Source organism: Suricata suricatta, chromosome 15 (assembly GCF_006229205.1).
Source record: "Suricata suricatta isolate VVHF042 chromosome 15, meerkat_22Aug2017_6uvM2_HiC, whole genome shotgun sequence".
In the NCBI taxonomy this organism is placed as follows: domain Eukaryota; kingdom Metazoa; phylum Chordata; class Mammalia; order Carnivora; family Herpestidae; genus Suricata; species Suricata suricatta.
The window spans coordinates 57,927,583-57,946,325 of NC_043714.1; the positions used below are offsets into that span (position 1 = coordinate 57,927,583).

General features: G+C 40.3%; 1 protein-coding gene across 1 annotated transcript in view; it reads right to left on the bottom strand.

Annotated features, from left to right (window-relative positions):
* The window catches only part of EXT1 (exostosin glycosyltransferase 1), a 277,127-nt gene that overhangs the window by 11,204 nt on the left and 247,180 nt on the right, over window positions 1–18,743 (bottom strand). Inside the window, exons 4-7 of the mRNA XM_029923529.1 lie at window positions 16,251–16,370; window positions 8,197–8,329; window positions 5,616–5,734; window positions 4,437–4,532 (exon numbers count right to left, since the gene is read on the bottom strand). Coding sequence (XP_029779389.1) covers window positions 4,437–4,532; window positions 5,616–5,734; window positions 8,197–8,329; window positions 16,251–16,370 — 468 coding nt within the window. The remainder of the gene's footprint in view (window positions 1–4,436; window positions 4,533–5,615; window positions 5,735–8,196; window positions 8,330–16,250; window positions 16,371–18,743) is intronic.

Here is an 18,743-nt window from a genome sequence, read left to right on the forward strand (position 1 = left end):
GTTAGCACAGATGAGAAAATATATATACACAGAGATCAGTGCTTATAGCAATAATAGGGAGCAGTAAACTTATTCAAAAATAATTTCACTGAAACAAAAAGTAAGCTGATTTATGGAAAAATATTAAACAGACAACAGTACATGTGGTCTAAGGATTTAGGCACATTGTGAAGGCACTATATGAATAAAGTTTGGGAGACTCAAGGATACGGCATGGTGACGTGTGGGGGCGGGGGTGGTGAAGACTTTGGGGATGAAGGGACCAGCTGGAAAAATTAAGTCTAGAGAGACTTCTGTGTGACAGTCACACCTTAAACCTCTGTGCTGAATGTACTGCAGGATAATCAGCCTTGAGAATGATGATTTGAGAAGAACTAATGTGGTTAAAATAAACATTTACTATGTGTCAGAAATGTCCCAAGTCCTTCATACACGTCATCCTGTTTCATCTTTATAATAACCCCATTGTACAGCTGAGAAAACTAAGGCATAGCAAGGCTGGGAGTCTTGCTCAAGATGGACCCACCAGCACTGCATCCCGGATGGTGAGGTTTTACAGAGCACCTCAGCCACCATGCTGGACCGCCTCAGGTTTGACAGGGACCCCAAAAGTGAACTGGGGGCACATAAGGCGATCTCATATTCACCATCTTCCTCTGGAAATTATTCACAGTATGACATGCTCTCTACATCCATGCCTGGAGGCTGAGAGAAAGAGCACATTTGCCATTAACTTCCAAGGGACACAAGGCCAGGGAATGAAGCAGTTGGTCATTGGAGACAGAGGAGAAGGGAGACCCTGAACCTGGCTACCAAGGGTCTCCTCTCCACAAATCTGAGCGCCCCCCCCACCCCAAGAAGCTCAAGCTGTATTTACAAGAAGCCAGCTCATCCATGAACCCACATCTCAGATTCGGCTTCTGTGCCCGTGTAGCTGCTGGAGGGCTTCTGACATCAAAGGATGGGAAGTGCCCACAATACCCATCTCCGGGAGCTCAAGGGATGTATGTACAGCATAAATGGCTCCAGGGTCTGCTCCCACACATCTGTCAACTGGGTCAAGTTTTCTTTTTCTTTCTCAGGCTTTCAAAACAAAATAAAATATAAAGTGATCAGCAACCCCATATACACAGTGCTCAAACTCTCAGCCTGAAGCAATTCTCCTGATACTGTTTACATGTCCACTGACTAACACAGAAACCATTAGCTGCCAGCTTAGTGATGCCCTGACCTTTCCCTCGTTAAGTCTTTAGGGAGAGAGCTGCAAAGACAAGGGCTATAAATTCAAAAGAGAATTTTGTAGCCAAAGCAGCAAACACATCAACTCTAAACTCAAGGCTAGATATGGAAATGCAAAATGGGGAATAAGGAGACCTAGGACTCCTTTCCCATTATGTCCCCAGCCACCAGTTTCTAAAGGATCCACTTCCTTTTTCTGAACGTGCTTCATCAACAGAGGTTAAGAGCCCATAATCCAGCCACTTCAACTTCTAGTGTAGAACCCGAGGCTCTCTTTCAAATACCTTGCCTCAGCTACTTCTGAAAGTTGAATGGTTTAGCATGTAGCATGAAAGGAACTGATGGACTTACAAAGTCAATCCTGAGTGAACTGGCTTTTGCTTGTTAGTTCGCGTAAGAAATATTTAGCTACCATATGCCAGCCCAACCTCGTCTAGGATGAACAAGCCTGACTAGGAAGTGACCAAGACTCCAGAAGTTTATTGTCTAATGAGGAAGATAAGAAATATCCATAAGCAATTATGGAAAGAACAATAGGAGTTAACATTTACTGAGCACCGACCATGTGCATACATACTTCTAAGTACATTTACAAGTATAGTGTTGTGCCATTTGATCTTTCAGCTACCCTGTTAGGTAGGTATTATGATTGCTTCCATTCCTCCTGAAGGAGGAATTGAGCACAGAGAGTTAAGTAACTCGCCTTAGAGTCCATAATGCAAATATTACAATGCCTCCCAAAAGAGTAGCTGGTGTTCACTGTGCCCTTGGTGTATAACAGGAACCAGGCTCAGCACCTATAATGCACTATCTCACTGAATCCTCAAAATAGGCCCAGTCTTAGCCTAGGATCCTCAGAATACAGAGCCTTAGGGAATACTTAACTAAGTGCAAATGCTTTAATAGGTGGTGCAATCCCAGGGCAGTGGGAGTGAGGGAAAAGGAATCACATGGCCCCTGGGAACCAGTGGCCAAGGTGGAGGCTAGGACTCAACAAATGGCAAGAAGCCACAGATATGGCGGGGAGAATATGAAGTGTCTTATAAACTACAGTTGATAAAAGCCACCATCTCGTAAATAAATAAACTGGGACTACTCACAGGGTGAAAATATAAAGTTGATCAATGAACCTGTGCATAAAGATGCAATACTGAGCCATAGAAGTCATAATGGCTCCCAGTCAGTCTGACTGGAACCTCTCTGGATATTCTAACAAATTCAGAGGAAGACTTCTCTATCAGAAGGAAATCTAGTCATCCATGGAAGCACAAAACAACAATGAATTCACAAGTCCAAAGCTGACAGCATCCATCTGAGCACCGTTCAGGACCTCAGGCATTGACAGTGGGGTGACAGATACATGGGATTGTAGGCAGGAGATTTTTGTGCACTATCCCTTTTGTTAAACCACATCTATGGGGAGATGGATTTCATAAGAGTAAGTAAGATCCATGGTGAGAGGCAGGTGCCTTTCTAATTCCCACTTTACTCATTAAATGCTTACGAAGCAGCTCTTGGATAACCACATCGCTGGACCCCATTCTGGGAATGCCTGGATTCTATTTATCACATTCTGCATGTGTTCCATGATACTGCATGGTGCCCAGAACACAGTAGGCAGTCATACATTGGAAATGACTGGATAACGCACTGATCTTCTTGACCATGTGACAGTTACAGCTCTCACTGAATCATGTTGAACCATGTGAGACTGCCATTTTTAGCAAGTCAAATGATGGTTTCGAATGGTCTGATCTAATTGATATTTTTTTCATTCTGGCCCAAAGATGTTTTACTTAGTGGGAGACAATCTCTCATGACCAGACTTCTTGGGCACTGACAAAGGATGTCTCTTGGATGACTCTGCACCAATAAAACATCAATTTGTTTTATTTTAGAGCCACTAATTGCTTCGCAATGGATTATGACCTACAAGAAAGTAACAAGTAGAAGCTAGAGAGAAAAGGAACTCTTCTCTGGCTGCCCATAGAGGAAGAAATTCCAAAGGGAAGGTTGCATGGGAACAGGGAATAAAGAATACATGGAGATTTTGATAACGGAGATGAAGGGTTGAGACGGGATGGTAAAGATTTAGAGCAAAAGGGAAAGACAAGAATTAGAGGCAGGAAGGCAATTTAGGTGACTGTGAATGACCAAATTTGGGGAGAGGACAGGGTCTGTGGGGGAGAGCAGAGAAGACTATGTATGAATGAGAGAGAAGACTAGTAAGGCTGGCCAAGAACAGATTACACATGGCCTCAAATGTTAATTTAAAGCACTAGCAAATAGAATCCCTTGAGACTGCTTGAGATGATTAAGAAGTTCATTCCGTCCAAATGAATGGGAGACTGAAAGCAAGGGGCCAGCTAGACAGCACCTGTGAGTCTCTGATGGAGACACCCAAACAAAATTAAAATGTAAATGTCCTTTCTAAGAAAAATGTGAGGACAAGCCACTATTCTGAAAGACACAGCTAATCCAGATTAATGAGCCAAGAAAACCTTGGGCGTCACCATCACATTGGCAGCCTCATCTGGACCCTCATCTTTTATAGAAAGATCACGATGACCAGGTCCTGAATTCATTTAATCCTAATAGCAACAGGTATGTGTTATGACTTCTGCTTTATCAATGAAGAAACTGAGGCTCAGAGAAAGAAGATATATTCAAATTTATATTTAAAGGTCACAAAGTTCCTAAAGAGTTAGTAGTAGGACCCAGGATTCTCCAATTTGAGAACCTATGGCTGTCAAAGCTGAAGATATTTAGTGACAGGGACAATTTTATTTATTTATTTATTTATTTATTTATTTATTTATTTATTTATAAATGTGTATTTATTTTTGAGAGAGAGAGAGAGAGAAAGATAGAGCGAGTGAGCAAGAGAGTGTGAGCTCAAGCAGGGGAAAGGCAAAGACAGAGGGAGACAGAGGACCTGAAGCAGGCTCTGCACCGACAGCAGAGAGCCTGATGTGGTGCTCAAACTCACGAATCATGAGATCATGACCTGAGCATAAGCTGGACACTTAACTGACTGAGCCACCCAGGGGCCCCAGGGACAATTTGAGAGGAAAGAGTCCAGGGCTGGAAGCTACCCTGGGCAGGAAGAAGTCATCTAGGGTCAACGTTCAAAGCGCCCCACGGAGAAACAAAGACTCCATGGTGGTTCCACACTCAAGGCTACCTTCCCATCCTACCTTGCTTTCTCCTTCAATGACGATGACAGGCACAGCCGTGGCAGGCCAGCGGTGTTTGGCTGGTAGGGGCTTGTCACAATTCCATAGAACTATGATCTGAAAGGGACAGGGGATTGTTAGATGGCTTGGGAAGGCTGGTTTTATATAGGCCTCCAACCCAACTCCTTCTCAGAGACAGAAAGAGGGAGAGGACATGGAAGCCTAAGCAAGGCAGAGAGGCAGACATCGACCTTGAATTTTAAAGAGCGTCCCCTCCACACAATCTTCAGAATCTGGTGACCTCAACAACTAGAGAGACAGGGCAGGAAGAGTAACCTAAAGCAAGGAAACAGGAGAAAGCTGGGGAGAAAAGAAGTAAACTTCAAGGTTGCTGAATCTTAATACAGTGGTTTCCTAAATTCTGGTGTCTTACCATGAGTGAGATAACAACACTGACGAAAGTAAATAAAAACATACAGCGAGCATCTGAACGCTGGCTTTGAGCCAGCGCTACTCCAGGCAATGTTGGGGAGAGGATAGAATTCAAAATGGAACTAGCCTGGTGAGCTCATGATATGGATTCTCCAAAATCAGCTGATTTTATGTGACTTTATTATTTCCAGTAAACGTGTTCAAAAAGGCATACTTCAGCATGAGTTAATTCTTTCCTTGTTTGTAAGCCTTCTTATACAACCCAATTTACAAATCAGAAAACCACTGTTAAGAGGTCCACTGATGTGGAAAATTTTATTATCCAAGATAAAAATCTTCTGCTCCCAATTTTGTAATTAAGTCATGGTTGCTGTGAAAGATGCCTCCTGAAAACAGCAAATCTGTTTCTTTCATTGAAACTTAGTTTTCTGGGTCCTCCCATGGCATTTCTGATGTTACTTTACCATGGTGACATTTAAAAACAAAATGAGGTGCTTATGCGTTCTTTAAAGAATGTATTGGTGTATGTATTTAAACGTAACCCCAGCGAAAAATCTCTTTGTAATGCATCCCTTACCTGTGCTAGATTTCACTTGCAAGAACCTCTAAGTTGATGACAAGGGAGTAACAAGGCATGACAAATGAAAGGGGAGTAACGGGGCATGACGTTAGATGAGTCCCAGGGAGCAAAGCGTAGAGCAGGTAAAAGCGGGGGTCCCTGGTCCGCTGTGCTGGCAGAGGCTGGTGCTGCCGGCAGCCCCCACTCACCTGGGCACAGTACTGGGATTTGGCTGCAGCCACGAGAAGCTTCAACACTGGCTGGGACTGAGAGACCAGGGGTGTCACTGCATGGATGACTGCAGTGAACTTGGAGGGGGGCTTTAAACCTGAAATGGAAAGGGGAGAGGAGCCAATGGAACACTGAAAAACAACACTTAGAAAATCATTCCTTCTCGCTCCATCGCCTCACCCTAAGCTAATTTTCCCTCCTAGCACATTTGTCCTGTGCCTCGTATGTCCTGACAGAACAAAAACAAGGTGAAAAGCTGTGAGTTAACTGCTGCCTGAGTCTCCGGACCTCAATAATTTACAGCTCAAAGTCCATCTGCAGGTTCTTCCTTTGATAACTTTTTCCTCCTCTGGGGATGCATTTTTGGTTGCCCGTCTGCTTTTTTGGCACCCTAAGTCTTCACACATACCCCACCCCTCACCTCCCTCAACTCCAGAAAGGGTCTATGCTAGTCACTTATACCTTAATATAGATTTCAGTAAATGTACTCTCTCACCCTGGGCATTTGAATAGCTCTTATTCTTAATAAAGTAGTGAAGGTTTGTTTGTTTGTTTGCCTGATTAATACTATTTCAAATGATAACCCGCAAGTGGTAAGGGTTAAAACAGAAGAGCATCCGGAGCCTCACTCTCTGGGTTTGAATCTCTGTGCTACCCCCCAGTGGTGGTGGGATCTTCCCCTCGGTGTTTCCACAGCTGTGAAACGGGGCTTTAGGGTTAGAGCATCAAACCTGTGGGGTTATTATCAGAACTGAATTAAAGGAGTGAATCCTTTCCAAGCAGGTAGCATAGGACCCAGCAAATACTAAGTGCTCAATATCTGTTCAGGGTTATATCATCTCCATCACCATCAACATCACTGTTGTCATCATCATTTTGGAGCGGAAACTTCTATGCTCTCAAGAAGCTCTTTCTGTGCGGTGCTGACAGAAGCTGAGAGAATAAGTATGTGACCCTGACCTCTGCCAACTGTGTGCTCTGAAGCCCTAGGTGGAAAGGTGTCATAAATATGCAAAGCAGGCACTGCCACCAAAGAGAAAGAAGTGAGATGGGTTCTCCCCGAAGTGAGTTTTCCCCTAAGAACTCACTAAGAAATTGGATACAGGGTTTAAAAGGTTTTTAAGACTTCACTAGTTTAGACCCACACATTTTGCATTTTGGTAGCTTAAATGCAAACAAGAGTGTGCAGTGACATTCAGGTTAAGCTTTGATGTTGATAGAAAAAAGGGAAGAATCAGACCACACATATTAAAGAATTCAATGGGTGTTTTGTAGAGCAAATTGTGTCTTCCAACTGGTACTTTAATCGCATGTTAGAAAGAAGCTAACTTCCCCACTATCTATATACACAGTCAGAATTTTGCCAAAGAAGAATACATAGGGTGGAGGGGTTCCCTTTTTCATGGAGAGGACAAGTCACTGCTTTTACCTTTCCCTGTACTAGTTTGAGAAGCATCATATACACACTTCTAATGTGCTTGCTCCACGTGAAGATCTCACTAGCTCTACAAGAAATACGTGGGGATTTTTTTTTAATCAAATATGACCTTCTTCTGAAAATTATCAAATTCTAAATGCATTACCCAGTGCAGACCATCCCCTGATTTTTTACTACCAGTCCCATAACATGTTTGGTGTGGGTTAAAGCGTCCTTTGTCACTGGTTGATACTTCAGGCCAGGACTTTCCTTACGTTCCCTTTTTATCAGCTTCAAATTAAACATCCACAACTCAAGGGTGAGATCGTTGTGGGAAACATCTGCCCAGGGTAGAAAATCTAGAGTCTTTTCCCCACAACATCTTGAAAGATGCTTTACCGTCCCAGAGCTTCTCCAGTTGGGAATTGTGAATGAGGGGAAACGTCTAAGATGTTGTTACCACTAGCACAAGTGGGGCTGCAAAAACATAACCGGCTACGCAGCACTGGCAGAGCTTTGTCTGGGACTGTGTCCACTCCCCTTCCCCCACTGTGATCGGATTAGAAGCTGCTGAAGAGGAGAGATTGTGTCTCATCTGACTTATTTCTACCACTGAGCGTTGCACTAAGGGGACATATAAGAGGAACACAACAAGTGTTAAATGGGTGAATAAATTTGTCCCTCGTCATATATTATTAAATCTTTCTCCCTTCCTTTTATTAATTCCACTTTTCTTTGGTAGGAGAGAGACAAGTTGAGATCGCAAACAAAGAAGCAAAAAAAAAAATTAGGGAGAGCTCTTCTGTTCCATGTTATGAAAGAGGAGACGTAAAATTACAGCAAACCCACTGTCATGTTCAAAATGATCTGTCATTTGGGAACCCACTTCTCAAAAAGGAATGATGCCACTAAATGTGAAGTACAGCGGCTCAGACGAGAAGGACGTGTTTCCATTTGGCAGTGTTCTGTTGGATTTATAGTTCTTGATCCTGATACACCATTTATGAGAGGCCCTAGGAAGCAATGTCCCATGTAGGCTGGTAGGAAGACCCTGCTCTAGAACAGAAAAGTCAAGGGACTTGAAGACTGGACAGCAGCTGGAGGGAAAGTGAGAGGTAGCACCCTGAAAGGAACTCACTTACCTAAGTTAGCATAGTAGTAAGGGAAGTCTCCCAGGTAAGATGAATACTGTGGTAGTACGAACAGTCCTCCAGGATGTTTGTTCCATATTAAACTGTTACGTGATATGTGCTTGAATATTCTGTCCTGAATAATCTAGAACGTAAAAACACAGCACGTGATGAGGATGAAACCTTGATGGTATTTGATATTTGATAAGGAGCGTGTTCAATTCAAATTTGGGGAGTGATGACCCTCCAAGTAGCAACTACCCCCAAATTCTTCATGGATAAAAGTGTCCGGGACACAGAGTGACACAGCGATGGAAGAGAATGTGAGAGAGAGAGAGATGAATTATGGCTAATCAAATTTCCTAACTGAACTTCAGTTTAACAATAAATTCTACTTTGTCTTTCTATAATAGTAAGTCCATTCTCATTAGAAAGCAGAGTGTGTGGAACAGTCTCTTCGATGGCCAAGCATCTGGCTGTGGTTCCAGATCCTTGCCAGGAAGATCTAGTCTCAGTCCACACAGATGTCCGTGTGGAGACTGGGTTGGGAGGGTAGAGAAGGCATGGCACACTCTAGAGGCTGTTGAAGTTCTGATCTGTTCCTTTAATTTAGGAGGCAGATTTATCTGTCATATTTCATTTTCTTTTCAAAGTCAATTGTAGGACTTTGGGGGTACTGGTTAGCTGAAGTTTTTCTGCATTTTACCTCAAAAAGCAGTGAGTTAACAATTGCTCAAAACATCCCACATAATAGGACAAGAACCATAGCATATGAAGACTAATAGCCATGCTAGTTCATTAGTTTCTTTGGACTTTGGGACCTTGCAGATCATTAAATTCTACATTTAGAGTCAAACATTCTCCCATCCTGAATCATTTGTCAGATGAACATGATTAGTCCACTCCACAGATTTCTCTCTGTGACTTTCAAACTCTTATAATTATACCATCCACTCATTAAGATATGATTTGGCAAATAATTAACTTGATACAGGATTTCATGTTTGCAGCAATTTTTTTTGCACTTAAAAAAAAGAAAAAGCCTTCCATGTCTCTCAAGAGATTTAAGACCTAAATCATTATTTTCCAGGTCCCCATTTAATGCAATGCGATTTTAAGTAAAGACCATTTTAAATGGAGCTTTATTATTTACTAAGGTTATTAACACATTCGTCTCACCCACATGGTGATAGATAAGTAATAAAGTGAGCTACATTTATTTTTGCAAACCTTATCATGTTTATGTTTCTTAATGAAAGAGAAGAAAGGGAGCAAGGAGGTAATTTGAAAGAACTCAAATACTTTACTTTAGTGATTTCTGCATTTTCTCTTTCTTCCAGATCAAAACTGCTAATTTTATACGCCTAGGTAGTGGTTTCTAATTTGGTGGAGAGTTTAGGAAGCTAGCTAAAATATTAGTGTTTACTCTCTGTAGAACAACCGAGATGTGTTAAAAATGCTATTGTCTAGGCATTAATTACGAGAAATTTCTTATGGTTGTTAAGGGTTTTTCTGTGGCTAACAATTTGACTTTTTATACCGTTTATCCTAGTGTTATATTATTTATACCTTCCAAATCTAGTGTCCATTTTCTCTTTTAGTTTTTCATTTAGATTCTCTTTTTCTGCTTTTCAAATTTATGTGCCTTCCAGCATGTGGTCACTTAAATGAACTTGGATATCAAGACACAGAATAAATTGATAGTAGACAGCATCATAAATCCGACATATATACAAACAACGTGGAACTAAGGATGCCACAAAGTGGGTCACCATTCACTTCGAGTCTCTGGGCAGTATGCTTATCATTGTCATACTCCTTCTGGGTCAGTATCACAACATTATCATCATTTCAAATTCAAGGATACAACAAGTTATAGTAATCTTCTGAGATACTAAGAGGCATATTATATTCTCTTCAAATGACTCTTGATAGGAAGATATGAGTAAAGTTATAAGAGCAATAGCAAATGTTTAATTTAAGTTGGCTCAAGTAACTTGCCATCCTTATGTCTCACTTATCTCATTTGTAATAAAACAAAATATCATGTAAATCATAGTAGCCTCTCAGAATTTGTTAGGAATAGCTGCCTTGAAGTTTTATACTTGAGACTTGAGTTTTTGCCTTAAGAAAAAAATCTCATTCCTGAATTCATTTTCTAGGCATAGATTTTTCCATTTGTACAGTTTTAATATCATAGATATTAAATATTATAAGTATCTTTCCATATTATTAATAGTATTCATGGGCTACGTATCCTAAAGGACCAAAAATACTGTAATTTTTTCCATGCAGAGAAATGATTGTACTTATGATTTAAAGTTTTCCACATCTAGAATTGATTCCTTTATAAAATGTTTATTTATTTTTGAGAGAGAGAGAGAGAGAGAGCGCGCAGGCTAAAGGCAGAGAGATGAAGGGAGAGAGAATCCCAAGCAGGCTCTGTGCTATCTGAGCAGAGCCTGAGGTGGGGCTCAACCCCACAAACCGTGAGACATGACCTAAGCCAAAATCAAGAGCCTGACACTTAACTGACTGAGCCACTCAGGCGCCCCTAGAATTGATTTTTAGGAGTTTGTCAAAGGGTGTAAACACTGTTGAAGCAATTAATAAGTATTGACAAATGTTTTTTTAAAAGGTTTGTATCAACTTGCCTTCTCAAAAGTCTGAACAAGTATGGATCTCATCTCACCAAATAGAAAAGTCATTCCGTCCCTCTCCTCAATGTGCAATTCTCCCTATTGCTACACTGGACAGCTCCTGGAATCCTTTCAGGGCTCTGGAGCTCAATCTTTATCATTGTGGAAGAAGACATCACATTGAGAAGTTGGGTACTTTTTTTGGTTATAAAGAAAATCAACACAAACATACACATAGATACATGTAAACATATAATGCAAAAGTTTTTCATTAGAGACCCAAATGGTACCCTCAGTAAGGACTATATTTCTCATTAATATGAATTCAAAGGGAAGAATGGCAGGCTCCTTATTTTTCTTTTGTTATGTGCCATCTGTCTTCTAAGTAATGGACTACTGGTTACAAGTTACAGTCATTCTGTGTGGCCCTGACTTGGTCTTTTGACCAATGCAATGTTGCCTCTCACACACAGTGCCACCATATGCCACCTCACTCTGAGCCAAACAAAGCATTCTATTTCCATTATTTCATTGATTTTAGTGTTTTACTACACAACAGCATCAGCAATGCCATGGTTTGAATGTGCATTGTTAGGTAGCTAAAGAGAAAAAATTGTAGCATACTTAATAAAACTCCATTAAAAATGTGCTTTCCAAACTACCATTAGCTCTTTTTTCTATATTACTACAACCTAGAGCCCTTTTCTCTTACTCACCTTGATTCTGACTGAGCTCCGATGGTTCAACCATTAGTGCCAGGTCACTGCTGTGCAATATTCTGACAAATAATGGAATCCACGAAGGAACACTGTCTTTGCAATATTTTATCATTGTCCCCATCATTACTTCTCAACTTGTGTACACACCAAAAAACTGAGCTCCAAAGAGCCTAGCTCTATTAAATATCTCCTTAACTCCAAGATGCAGAATTAAGAAGTTTCTATCAGACCGGAAATGCTAGCCAAATCCCAAGTATGACAGAATGCAGTGCGGTGGAATGCACTAAAAACTTGACCCTGGCATTGGAGAGAAGGCGTCTTGTTTTCAATTTTTCAATTGTGTCTACACATTACCATCACACTAAGGCTCATAATCTCTAAAGACCGAGTAATCCCCTTCCATAGCCTCATATATAGCAAGAAGGAAGACCCAGAGTTTTATTAGAGTCTGGGTGTAGAACATCCTGAAAACAAAGGATCCTCAAATCTATGTTGTCTAAGGGTAATTTTGAATTATCCTCATAACTTAGGAGCTCTAGCACAGACTGACTTCTGTCATCTAAGCTCTAAGCCGAGGAGGCATTTTTGATATGTGACACTTAAGTTGTTTTCGTAAACATGTTGGCTTTATTTGTGTATGCGGATGGCATTTTCTGCTATTTTCTCTGCTTTTCTATTTACATTGAATTCTGGGGTAATCTGAGCTCTGAATTAAAAAGGGAAACTGGATGGTATCTTTAATGCAATTCAGTTGAGAGGTCAAGCTGTTACAATCCAATCTTGGAACTATGTAAGGAGATTTGACAGTTGCTATAAATTTGAATGAAGTATATGGTTCATGGTGTTTTCAAAACAACTGTGTCGCTAGAGGACTGCATGGCTTAAATCCAAGGGGAAGAAGGCCTTTCCAGCAGAGATGACAACAGCTTGACTTGAGATTCTATTCTGATGAACATAACACATCCAACTGTTCTTTCAGGATAACTGCACACTGCTAACTGAATAGGCAAGAGAGTGGCTCTATGCAGAATACTCAAAAGAAATGTAATTAATGAGATACCAGCTTTCACCTGGCAAATTTACAAAGTTGTGTATGTGTGTGTTTTAATTATGATCCTTAAGGCTAACAAGAGCACAGCTAGAGAAGGTCTCCCCCCAGATGGCTTATGAGGGTCCAGACTGATGCATCCTTCTGGAAGGGTAATCTGGCAATGCTTATCATGAACCTAGACTCTGGCTCAGCAACACGCCCACATTAAGGACTCTAGCCTAAAGAAATAAGAGTTGTAGCCTAAGATACATGGAGAAACTCATTGCTTGGATAAAGATATTTAGATCCAGAACTATACAAAATAGATAACTAGAAACAACATTAAGAGTCGATAATAGTAGGTTAAACAAATAGAGGTCTGCCAAAGGATGAAATACAAAGCAGGAAAAATGAAAACAGTGGCCTCGGTGTTTTACAAGTAATATGGAAAATCAAAAGGCCAGAAACAGGGTGCCTGGGTGGCTCAGCTAGTTAAGCATCCAACTCTTGGTTTCGGCTCACATTATCATCTCATGGTTCGTGGGACTGAGCCCAATGATGGGCTTTTTGTTGATAGTGGAGAGCCTGCTTGGGATTCTCTTTCCCATTCTGCCTCTCCTGTTGTCTCTCTCTCTCTCTCTCTCAAAATAAATAAATAAACATTAAAAAAAAACCCACAAAAGGCTAGAAACAGACTCAAAGATGCCTAGATGTGGCATGTGACAATATTGAGGAAAGAAAACTTAATATGTTGGGACAAATTATACAATACTCTGTCAAAAAAAAAAAAGATTTTTCAACACAGGTCATATATATAAAAGTAAATAGGATTAAACAGCTAAATGAAAAAAGGTAGCCATGAAAGTACTAGAAAAATAAAAGGGAATTTGTGTATATATTAAATTATGGGTCCAAAGGTCCTTTCTAAATAGTAGCAAATGAAAAAGCCACAGATGAAAAGACTGCCCCATAATAGAAAGGGATACCACAAGTTGGGGGAAATATTTGCAACAAGAGAGTCAAAGGGTTAATATTTTTAATAGAATAAGCTCTTAAAAATTAGTGAGGAAAAGTAGGACAAAGTTGTGGCCATTACTATTTCTTTCTTTGTGAGTTGCCTAAGAAATATGAAAAATATTCATTCTTACTAATAGCCTAAGAAATATAAATTTAAAAAATAATGATTTATCATTTTGAAAGATATAATGTCCAATATTGGTGAAAGTGAAAAATACCCAAAATAATAAAAACAGGTCCATTCATACAAGCTGGAGGGAATAGAAATTAGTTCCACTCGATTGCAGGAAAAGTGACAATCTTTTAGAAATCTCAGCATGTGTCACATTCTTTGAACCAGGACTTTGAATTCAAGGAATTAATCCTAAGGAAGTAATTTTGAACATGCACAACAATATGGTACTGAGATTATTTGCCTCAATAATGCACAGAAATAATGAAAAAGCAGAAACAACTGTAATGTCTTCAAATGGAGGATAAAGAAATTAAGTAATATCATGAATGGAATATTATATGGTCATTAAAATCATTGTAGAAACTTCTAACATGACATAATATTTACAACATGTTATTAAAAGCAGAAAAAACAGATTATAAACAGGTTTAGGTATTATATGCATATATAATCTAAATTCTATATGTATATATGATAAATATATATACACATCATAAAACCTTGGTTTGTGAGCATAATTTGTTCCAGAAACATGCTTGTAATCCAAAACACCTGTATATTAAAGTGAATTTCAAGAACCACTGGCTCAGCTGTGATGATATGACATTTGGCATCATGTACTAATGTTGCAAGACATTGCTTGTTTATCATGTTAAAATTTGTAAGAAATGTTTGTGGAACACTCACGGAACACGTTACTCATAATCCAAGGTATATATGGGCTCCATGTAGGCTCCATTCTCAATGTGGGACTTGAACTCACAACCCTGAGATTAACAATCGCATTCTCGGGTCCCTGGGTGACTTAGTCAGTTAAGCGCCCAACTCTTTATTTTGGTTCAGGTCATGATCTTATGGTTTGTGAGTTGGAGCCCTGTGTTGGGCTCTGCATTGACAGTGTGGAGCCAGTCTGCTTGGGTTTCTCTTTCTCCCTCTCTCTCTCCCCCTTCTCTGATTGTTCACTCTCTCTCAAAAATAAATAAATAAACATAAAAAAAAAAAAAAGGGTTGCATGCTCTACCAACCTAGACAGCCAGGACTATTCTTTAAATTAAAAATTGCAACATATGTATAAATTTGCATAGAAAAAGCCAATATATATGTGTTTGTGTGTATCTACACATCAACAGTGATTTTGTACTGGTAGATGATGTGATTTTTATGCTTTAAGTATTTTCCATTATACATGTACTTTTTAAAATAAAAAGCACTCATTCCACAAAAAAAGGGAATTGACCTTAAGAAGGGTCTAAGAAGGGGGCTGGATGGAAGGTAGAAGGGTAAAATCTATTACATATTCAAATTTGTTGCTATAAACAGAAGACAAAATGCAATCAATGTTGAGGAATAAGAGGTTTGCTTGTAAGAAGGAAGCCCTTGGAAGCTATTCTAACCTGTCCCCTTCATGGGGTGGGCCTGGGCCCTAAATTGCCCCTTTCACCTAGGTCCAGGATGAAGAAAAATGTGCACCATTCATGAGACGACTCTGACCAGAGCAGGCAGTGACACCCGGGATGGCAAGAGAAGAGCGACGTGGATCAAACAGAGTGACTTTCAGTTTTCTTGGTATTACTCAGACCCCTCAGTGTATGCTACGAATTCCATTAGCTTCTGGAGCAGTAAACACTTTCGCAAAGTAAATACTCCAAGTGAGGCCACCAATGTCCTCGCTGCATTATGCGAACACCTCAGAATCACCTCTTTTCGGTGCCTCACCAGAGGACCTCTGCTCTTCTTCCTGTAAGCCTGTAATTCATGAGTGTGCAGCTTCCTAAACCTTTTCTTAGCTTTTTGTGCTAGCGTGGGGTAGCCTCGGGCCATCACTATCTGTTCTACTTCCAAAGGTTTTAATCATCTCCATGCTTCCCTCTTCTTTTTCCTTCCTGCTGTAATAAAAAGCAAAGGGGCACCCATATGCCTAAAAGATTTTCTGCATTCATAAAGTTTAACACTTTCTGTACAAGATAGGTGTAATTCTGATGTTCTTCTCAACACATCCTTGCAACACGGATACTGGTTGGGTCGCGCAGGTCTTGAGAATTAATTTTGTTGTATCCCGATGCCATTGGTGCCCAGTAAACTGCTTATATTTTTAGAATGGTAGAAGATATTCCCCTACTTGGTCATTATTGGTTTTCTAAATGGGCTCCAGAAATATGTCTTCAAAGGATGTCACTGAGTATGAAGGATAGCAGGGGAGTCATTAGCCACATTTCGCTGAAATGATGTAAAACAGAGTCAATATCTGTCGAGGAGTAGAATTTCTCCTCATGTCAGTTTTCCTCTGTGGAGCTTTGTTAGGAATGGAGGAATTCGCCTGCACTTGGCGGAGGAGGTAAAAGAGGGTTAACTGGCATATCCAAGTACACGAACTTCAGTTTTGTCCCATTTGACCCAATTACACCTCACCAATAACAGACGAGAAAGCCAACAGAAGTGTATAAAAGACCATTATTCAAGAAGGAGAGCCAAGTGGTCTCACTTACCTCTAGTGTAGTTAATACAATCTTCTCAACTGAAGAAAAATAAGCCTCCCACAAGAATTGTGTCTGCTGTCTAAGTGCTAGGATTTTATCCTGATGAATAGACCTGATTGTAGAAGGAATCTGTAACACAAGGTGAACACAGAATAACTAGAACTGTAAAACAATGAGATGCCATTTGATCAAAATAACCCACCTGGGCTAGGCTTTTACACTTCACAGCATTCAGGTTCTAGCATACAGATCTACCAAAAATCACCAACCCTTAAACTGAAATGCCCTTAAGAAGGTGTCAGGTACAGACAATACTTACTGGGGATCAGCTTTAACAACCTATAATTCATGGAAGTTAGAGTTACTTCTAAGATTTGGTAGCAGCTTATTAGTTGTTCAGGGTTCCACAAATCCTCAGTCCTGCACACAACCACATTCTATAGAGAAGAGGGCTATCAGCTTGGGGAAAAGGCTGGAAGACATCATCCTCCAAGCACTTCCAAGACATGCCATGCCAGGGACTACAAATGGTCTACAAAAGGGTTTTTAAGGGAATGTCTCTGAGCCTCTCCATTTAATCTGCAGCTGGACAGTCATTTCTATGTGCACACACCTGCTACCTCACCCTGAGAACTCTTCTGCTCTCTGATCTCTCTTTCTGGCTCTAGCACTTACCCCAATCTAGCATGTTCAGCCACCACTGTTCTCTACCAGGCTACATGATTTTAAAGGAGAGATCTATGTCCTGTCCATCATGCTACACATTTTAAGGCTAGAAGACTGGGTTTTATTCAAGAAATAAGAGTTGAATTGATGATGGCCATCAAAAGCCACCATAGGTATATCATTATTTTTACCAGCAATATAGCTTAATGATTAAGCACAGGGACATCAGAAGTTAGACCAATGTGGGATTCTCAGCTCTAACATTTACCAGCTGTGCTTTCTTGGACAAGTTCCTTGGTCTCTCAAAGACTCTATTCCCTTCATTTATAATGTGGGGATATAGTACGAGCATCACAAGGTTGTAATGCAGATCATCTAAGTGCTTAGCACAGTGCCTAGAACACAAGAAGCTTAATTAACATAACAAATCATCACTACCACTATTATTATTATGACATAAGGGTCAAAGTTGGATCAATTGCTGCTTAATGTCTGCGTGTGAACTTGCTTGGATCTGGAGCTCTGACATGTATTTCCTGGGTTTCTGGTGAGTTTGCTGGGCTTGCTCCCTATCTTCTTCACCTATAGTTCAATGTCTATTTCATTTATGGAGTCTATACTCTTAGAGGAGGTTCCTTGTGATTAGCAACTGCCCTCTTGTGCTTTCCTCTTTCTGCATGCTTGCTTTGCTAATAGGTAACTAATCAGACAGACGTGGGGGCTTGGGCTGAAGTGGGGATGCTCTGTTAGCTGCTTTAATAAGAAAGTTACTCATGGCATTGTGACCAAGCCAATATGTGAATTTCCACTGGGGGGTGGGGGAAAGGGGGTGGTAGGACATTTTCTGACTTAACACTATTCTTCGGAGAAGCATTGAAAGCGCTTCCCAATAAGAACACATGGACAAGCTCACTTGCTTTGGCAATATCCTAAAGCAGATACCAAACCTGTACCCCTAAATGTGTATCTGGATGCCCACCACTGAAGAAACATTGGGTCAAGGAAAAGCACTGGCAGGCAAACATTAGCCCGGAATCAGAGCTCAAGGTCCAATGGAAATAAAATACCCTTGGAGAAGATAGAGAAACCATCCATATTATGGATCCTTGATATGTCAAGGCTATTTTTTTACTGAGAAAATTACCTAGATTGCCAAAAAAGACTAGGAAAAAGTTACCCTGCCCAATGTGCATAATCAGTTTTTCTTCTAAATGCCAATGCTCATATAGGTTGACTTCATGGTTTTGTCATGATCACGAGAAACTAGTCCCTTATAAAAATGCCCAAAGCTGCCACTGTGTAGTCTCCAGAAGACTAAATGGGCTGAGGTCATGAAAGAAGAAAGGGAATATCACATATTAACCTATCAGTACATTCCCCTCTTTTATATAAACCACAACTTGATGTTGGGACATCAAGTAAAATACAGACTACCTGTTTGTACATACAATGTAAGTGACAGCTCTTTGCAAAGTGCTCTGGAAGAGAATTCCAACTGACTGAAAAGACAAGAGTTCCAAGTTTTAATGGCATTTGGCTATTGGTTATTAATCTGCTTGTCCTGAGAGACAGGTATATGCGAGAGTGATAAATTAATTCCAATTTGGCCGGATTGTTCATTGTGGCAGAACTCAATGAAGTCTTAATAAAAGGTCATGTATGGCAACAAAACTAATGGAATCTACCAAAATAGATATAGGAAAGCAACACTGAGCTCTCTTGGTGACATAATGACAAGAATATATGCAAATAAAAACATCCAGGCTGTTTTAAAACAGGAAACAAAAAATTGTAACATAACAACAACATTTCCCAGAGCAGACATTTGGGCTTGGT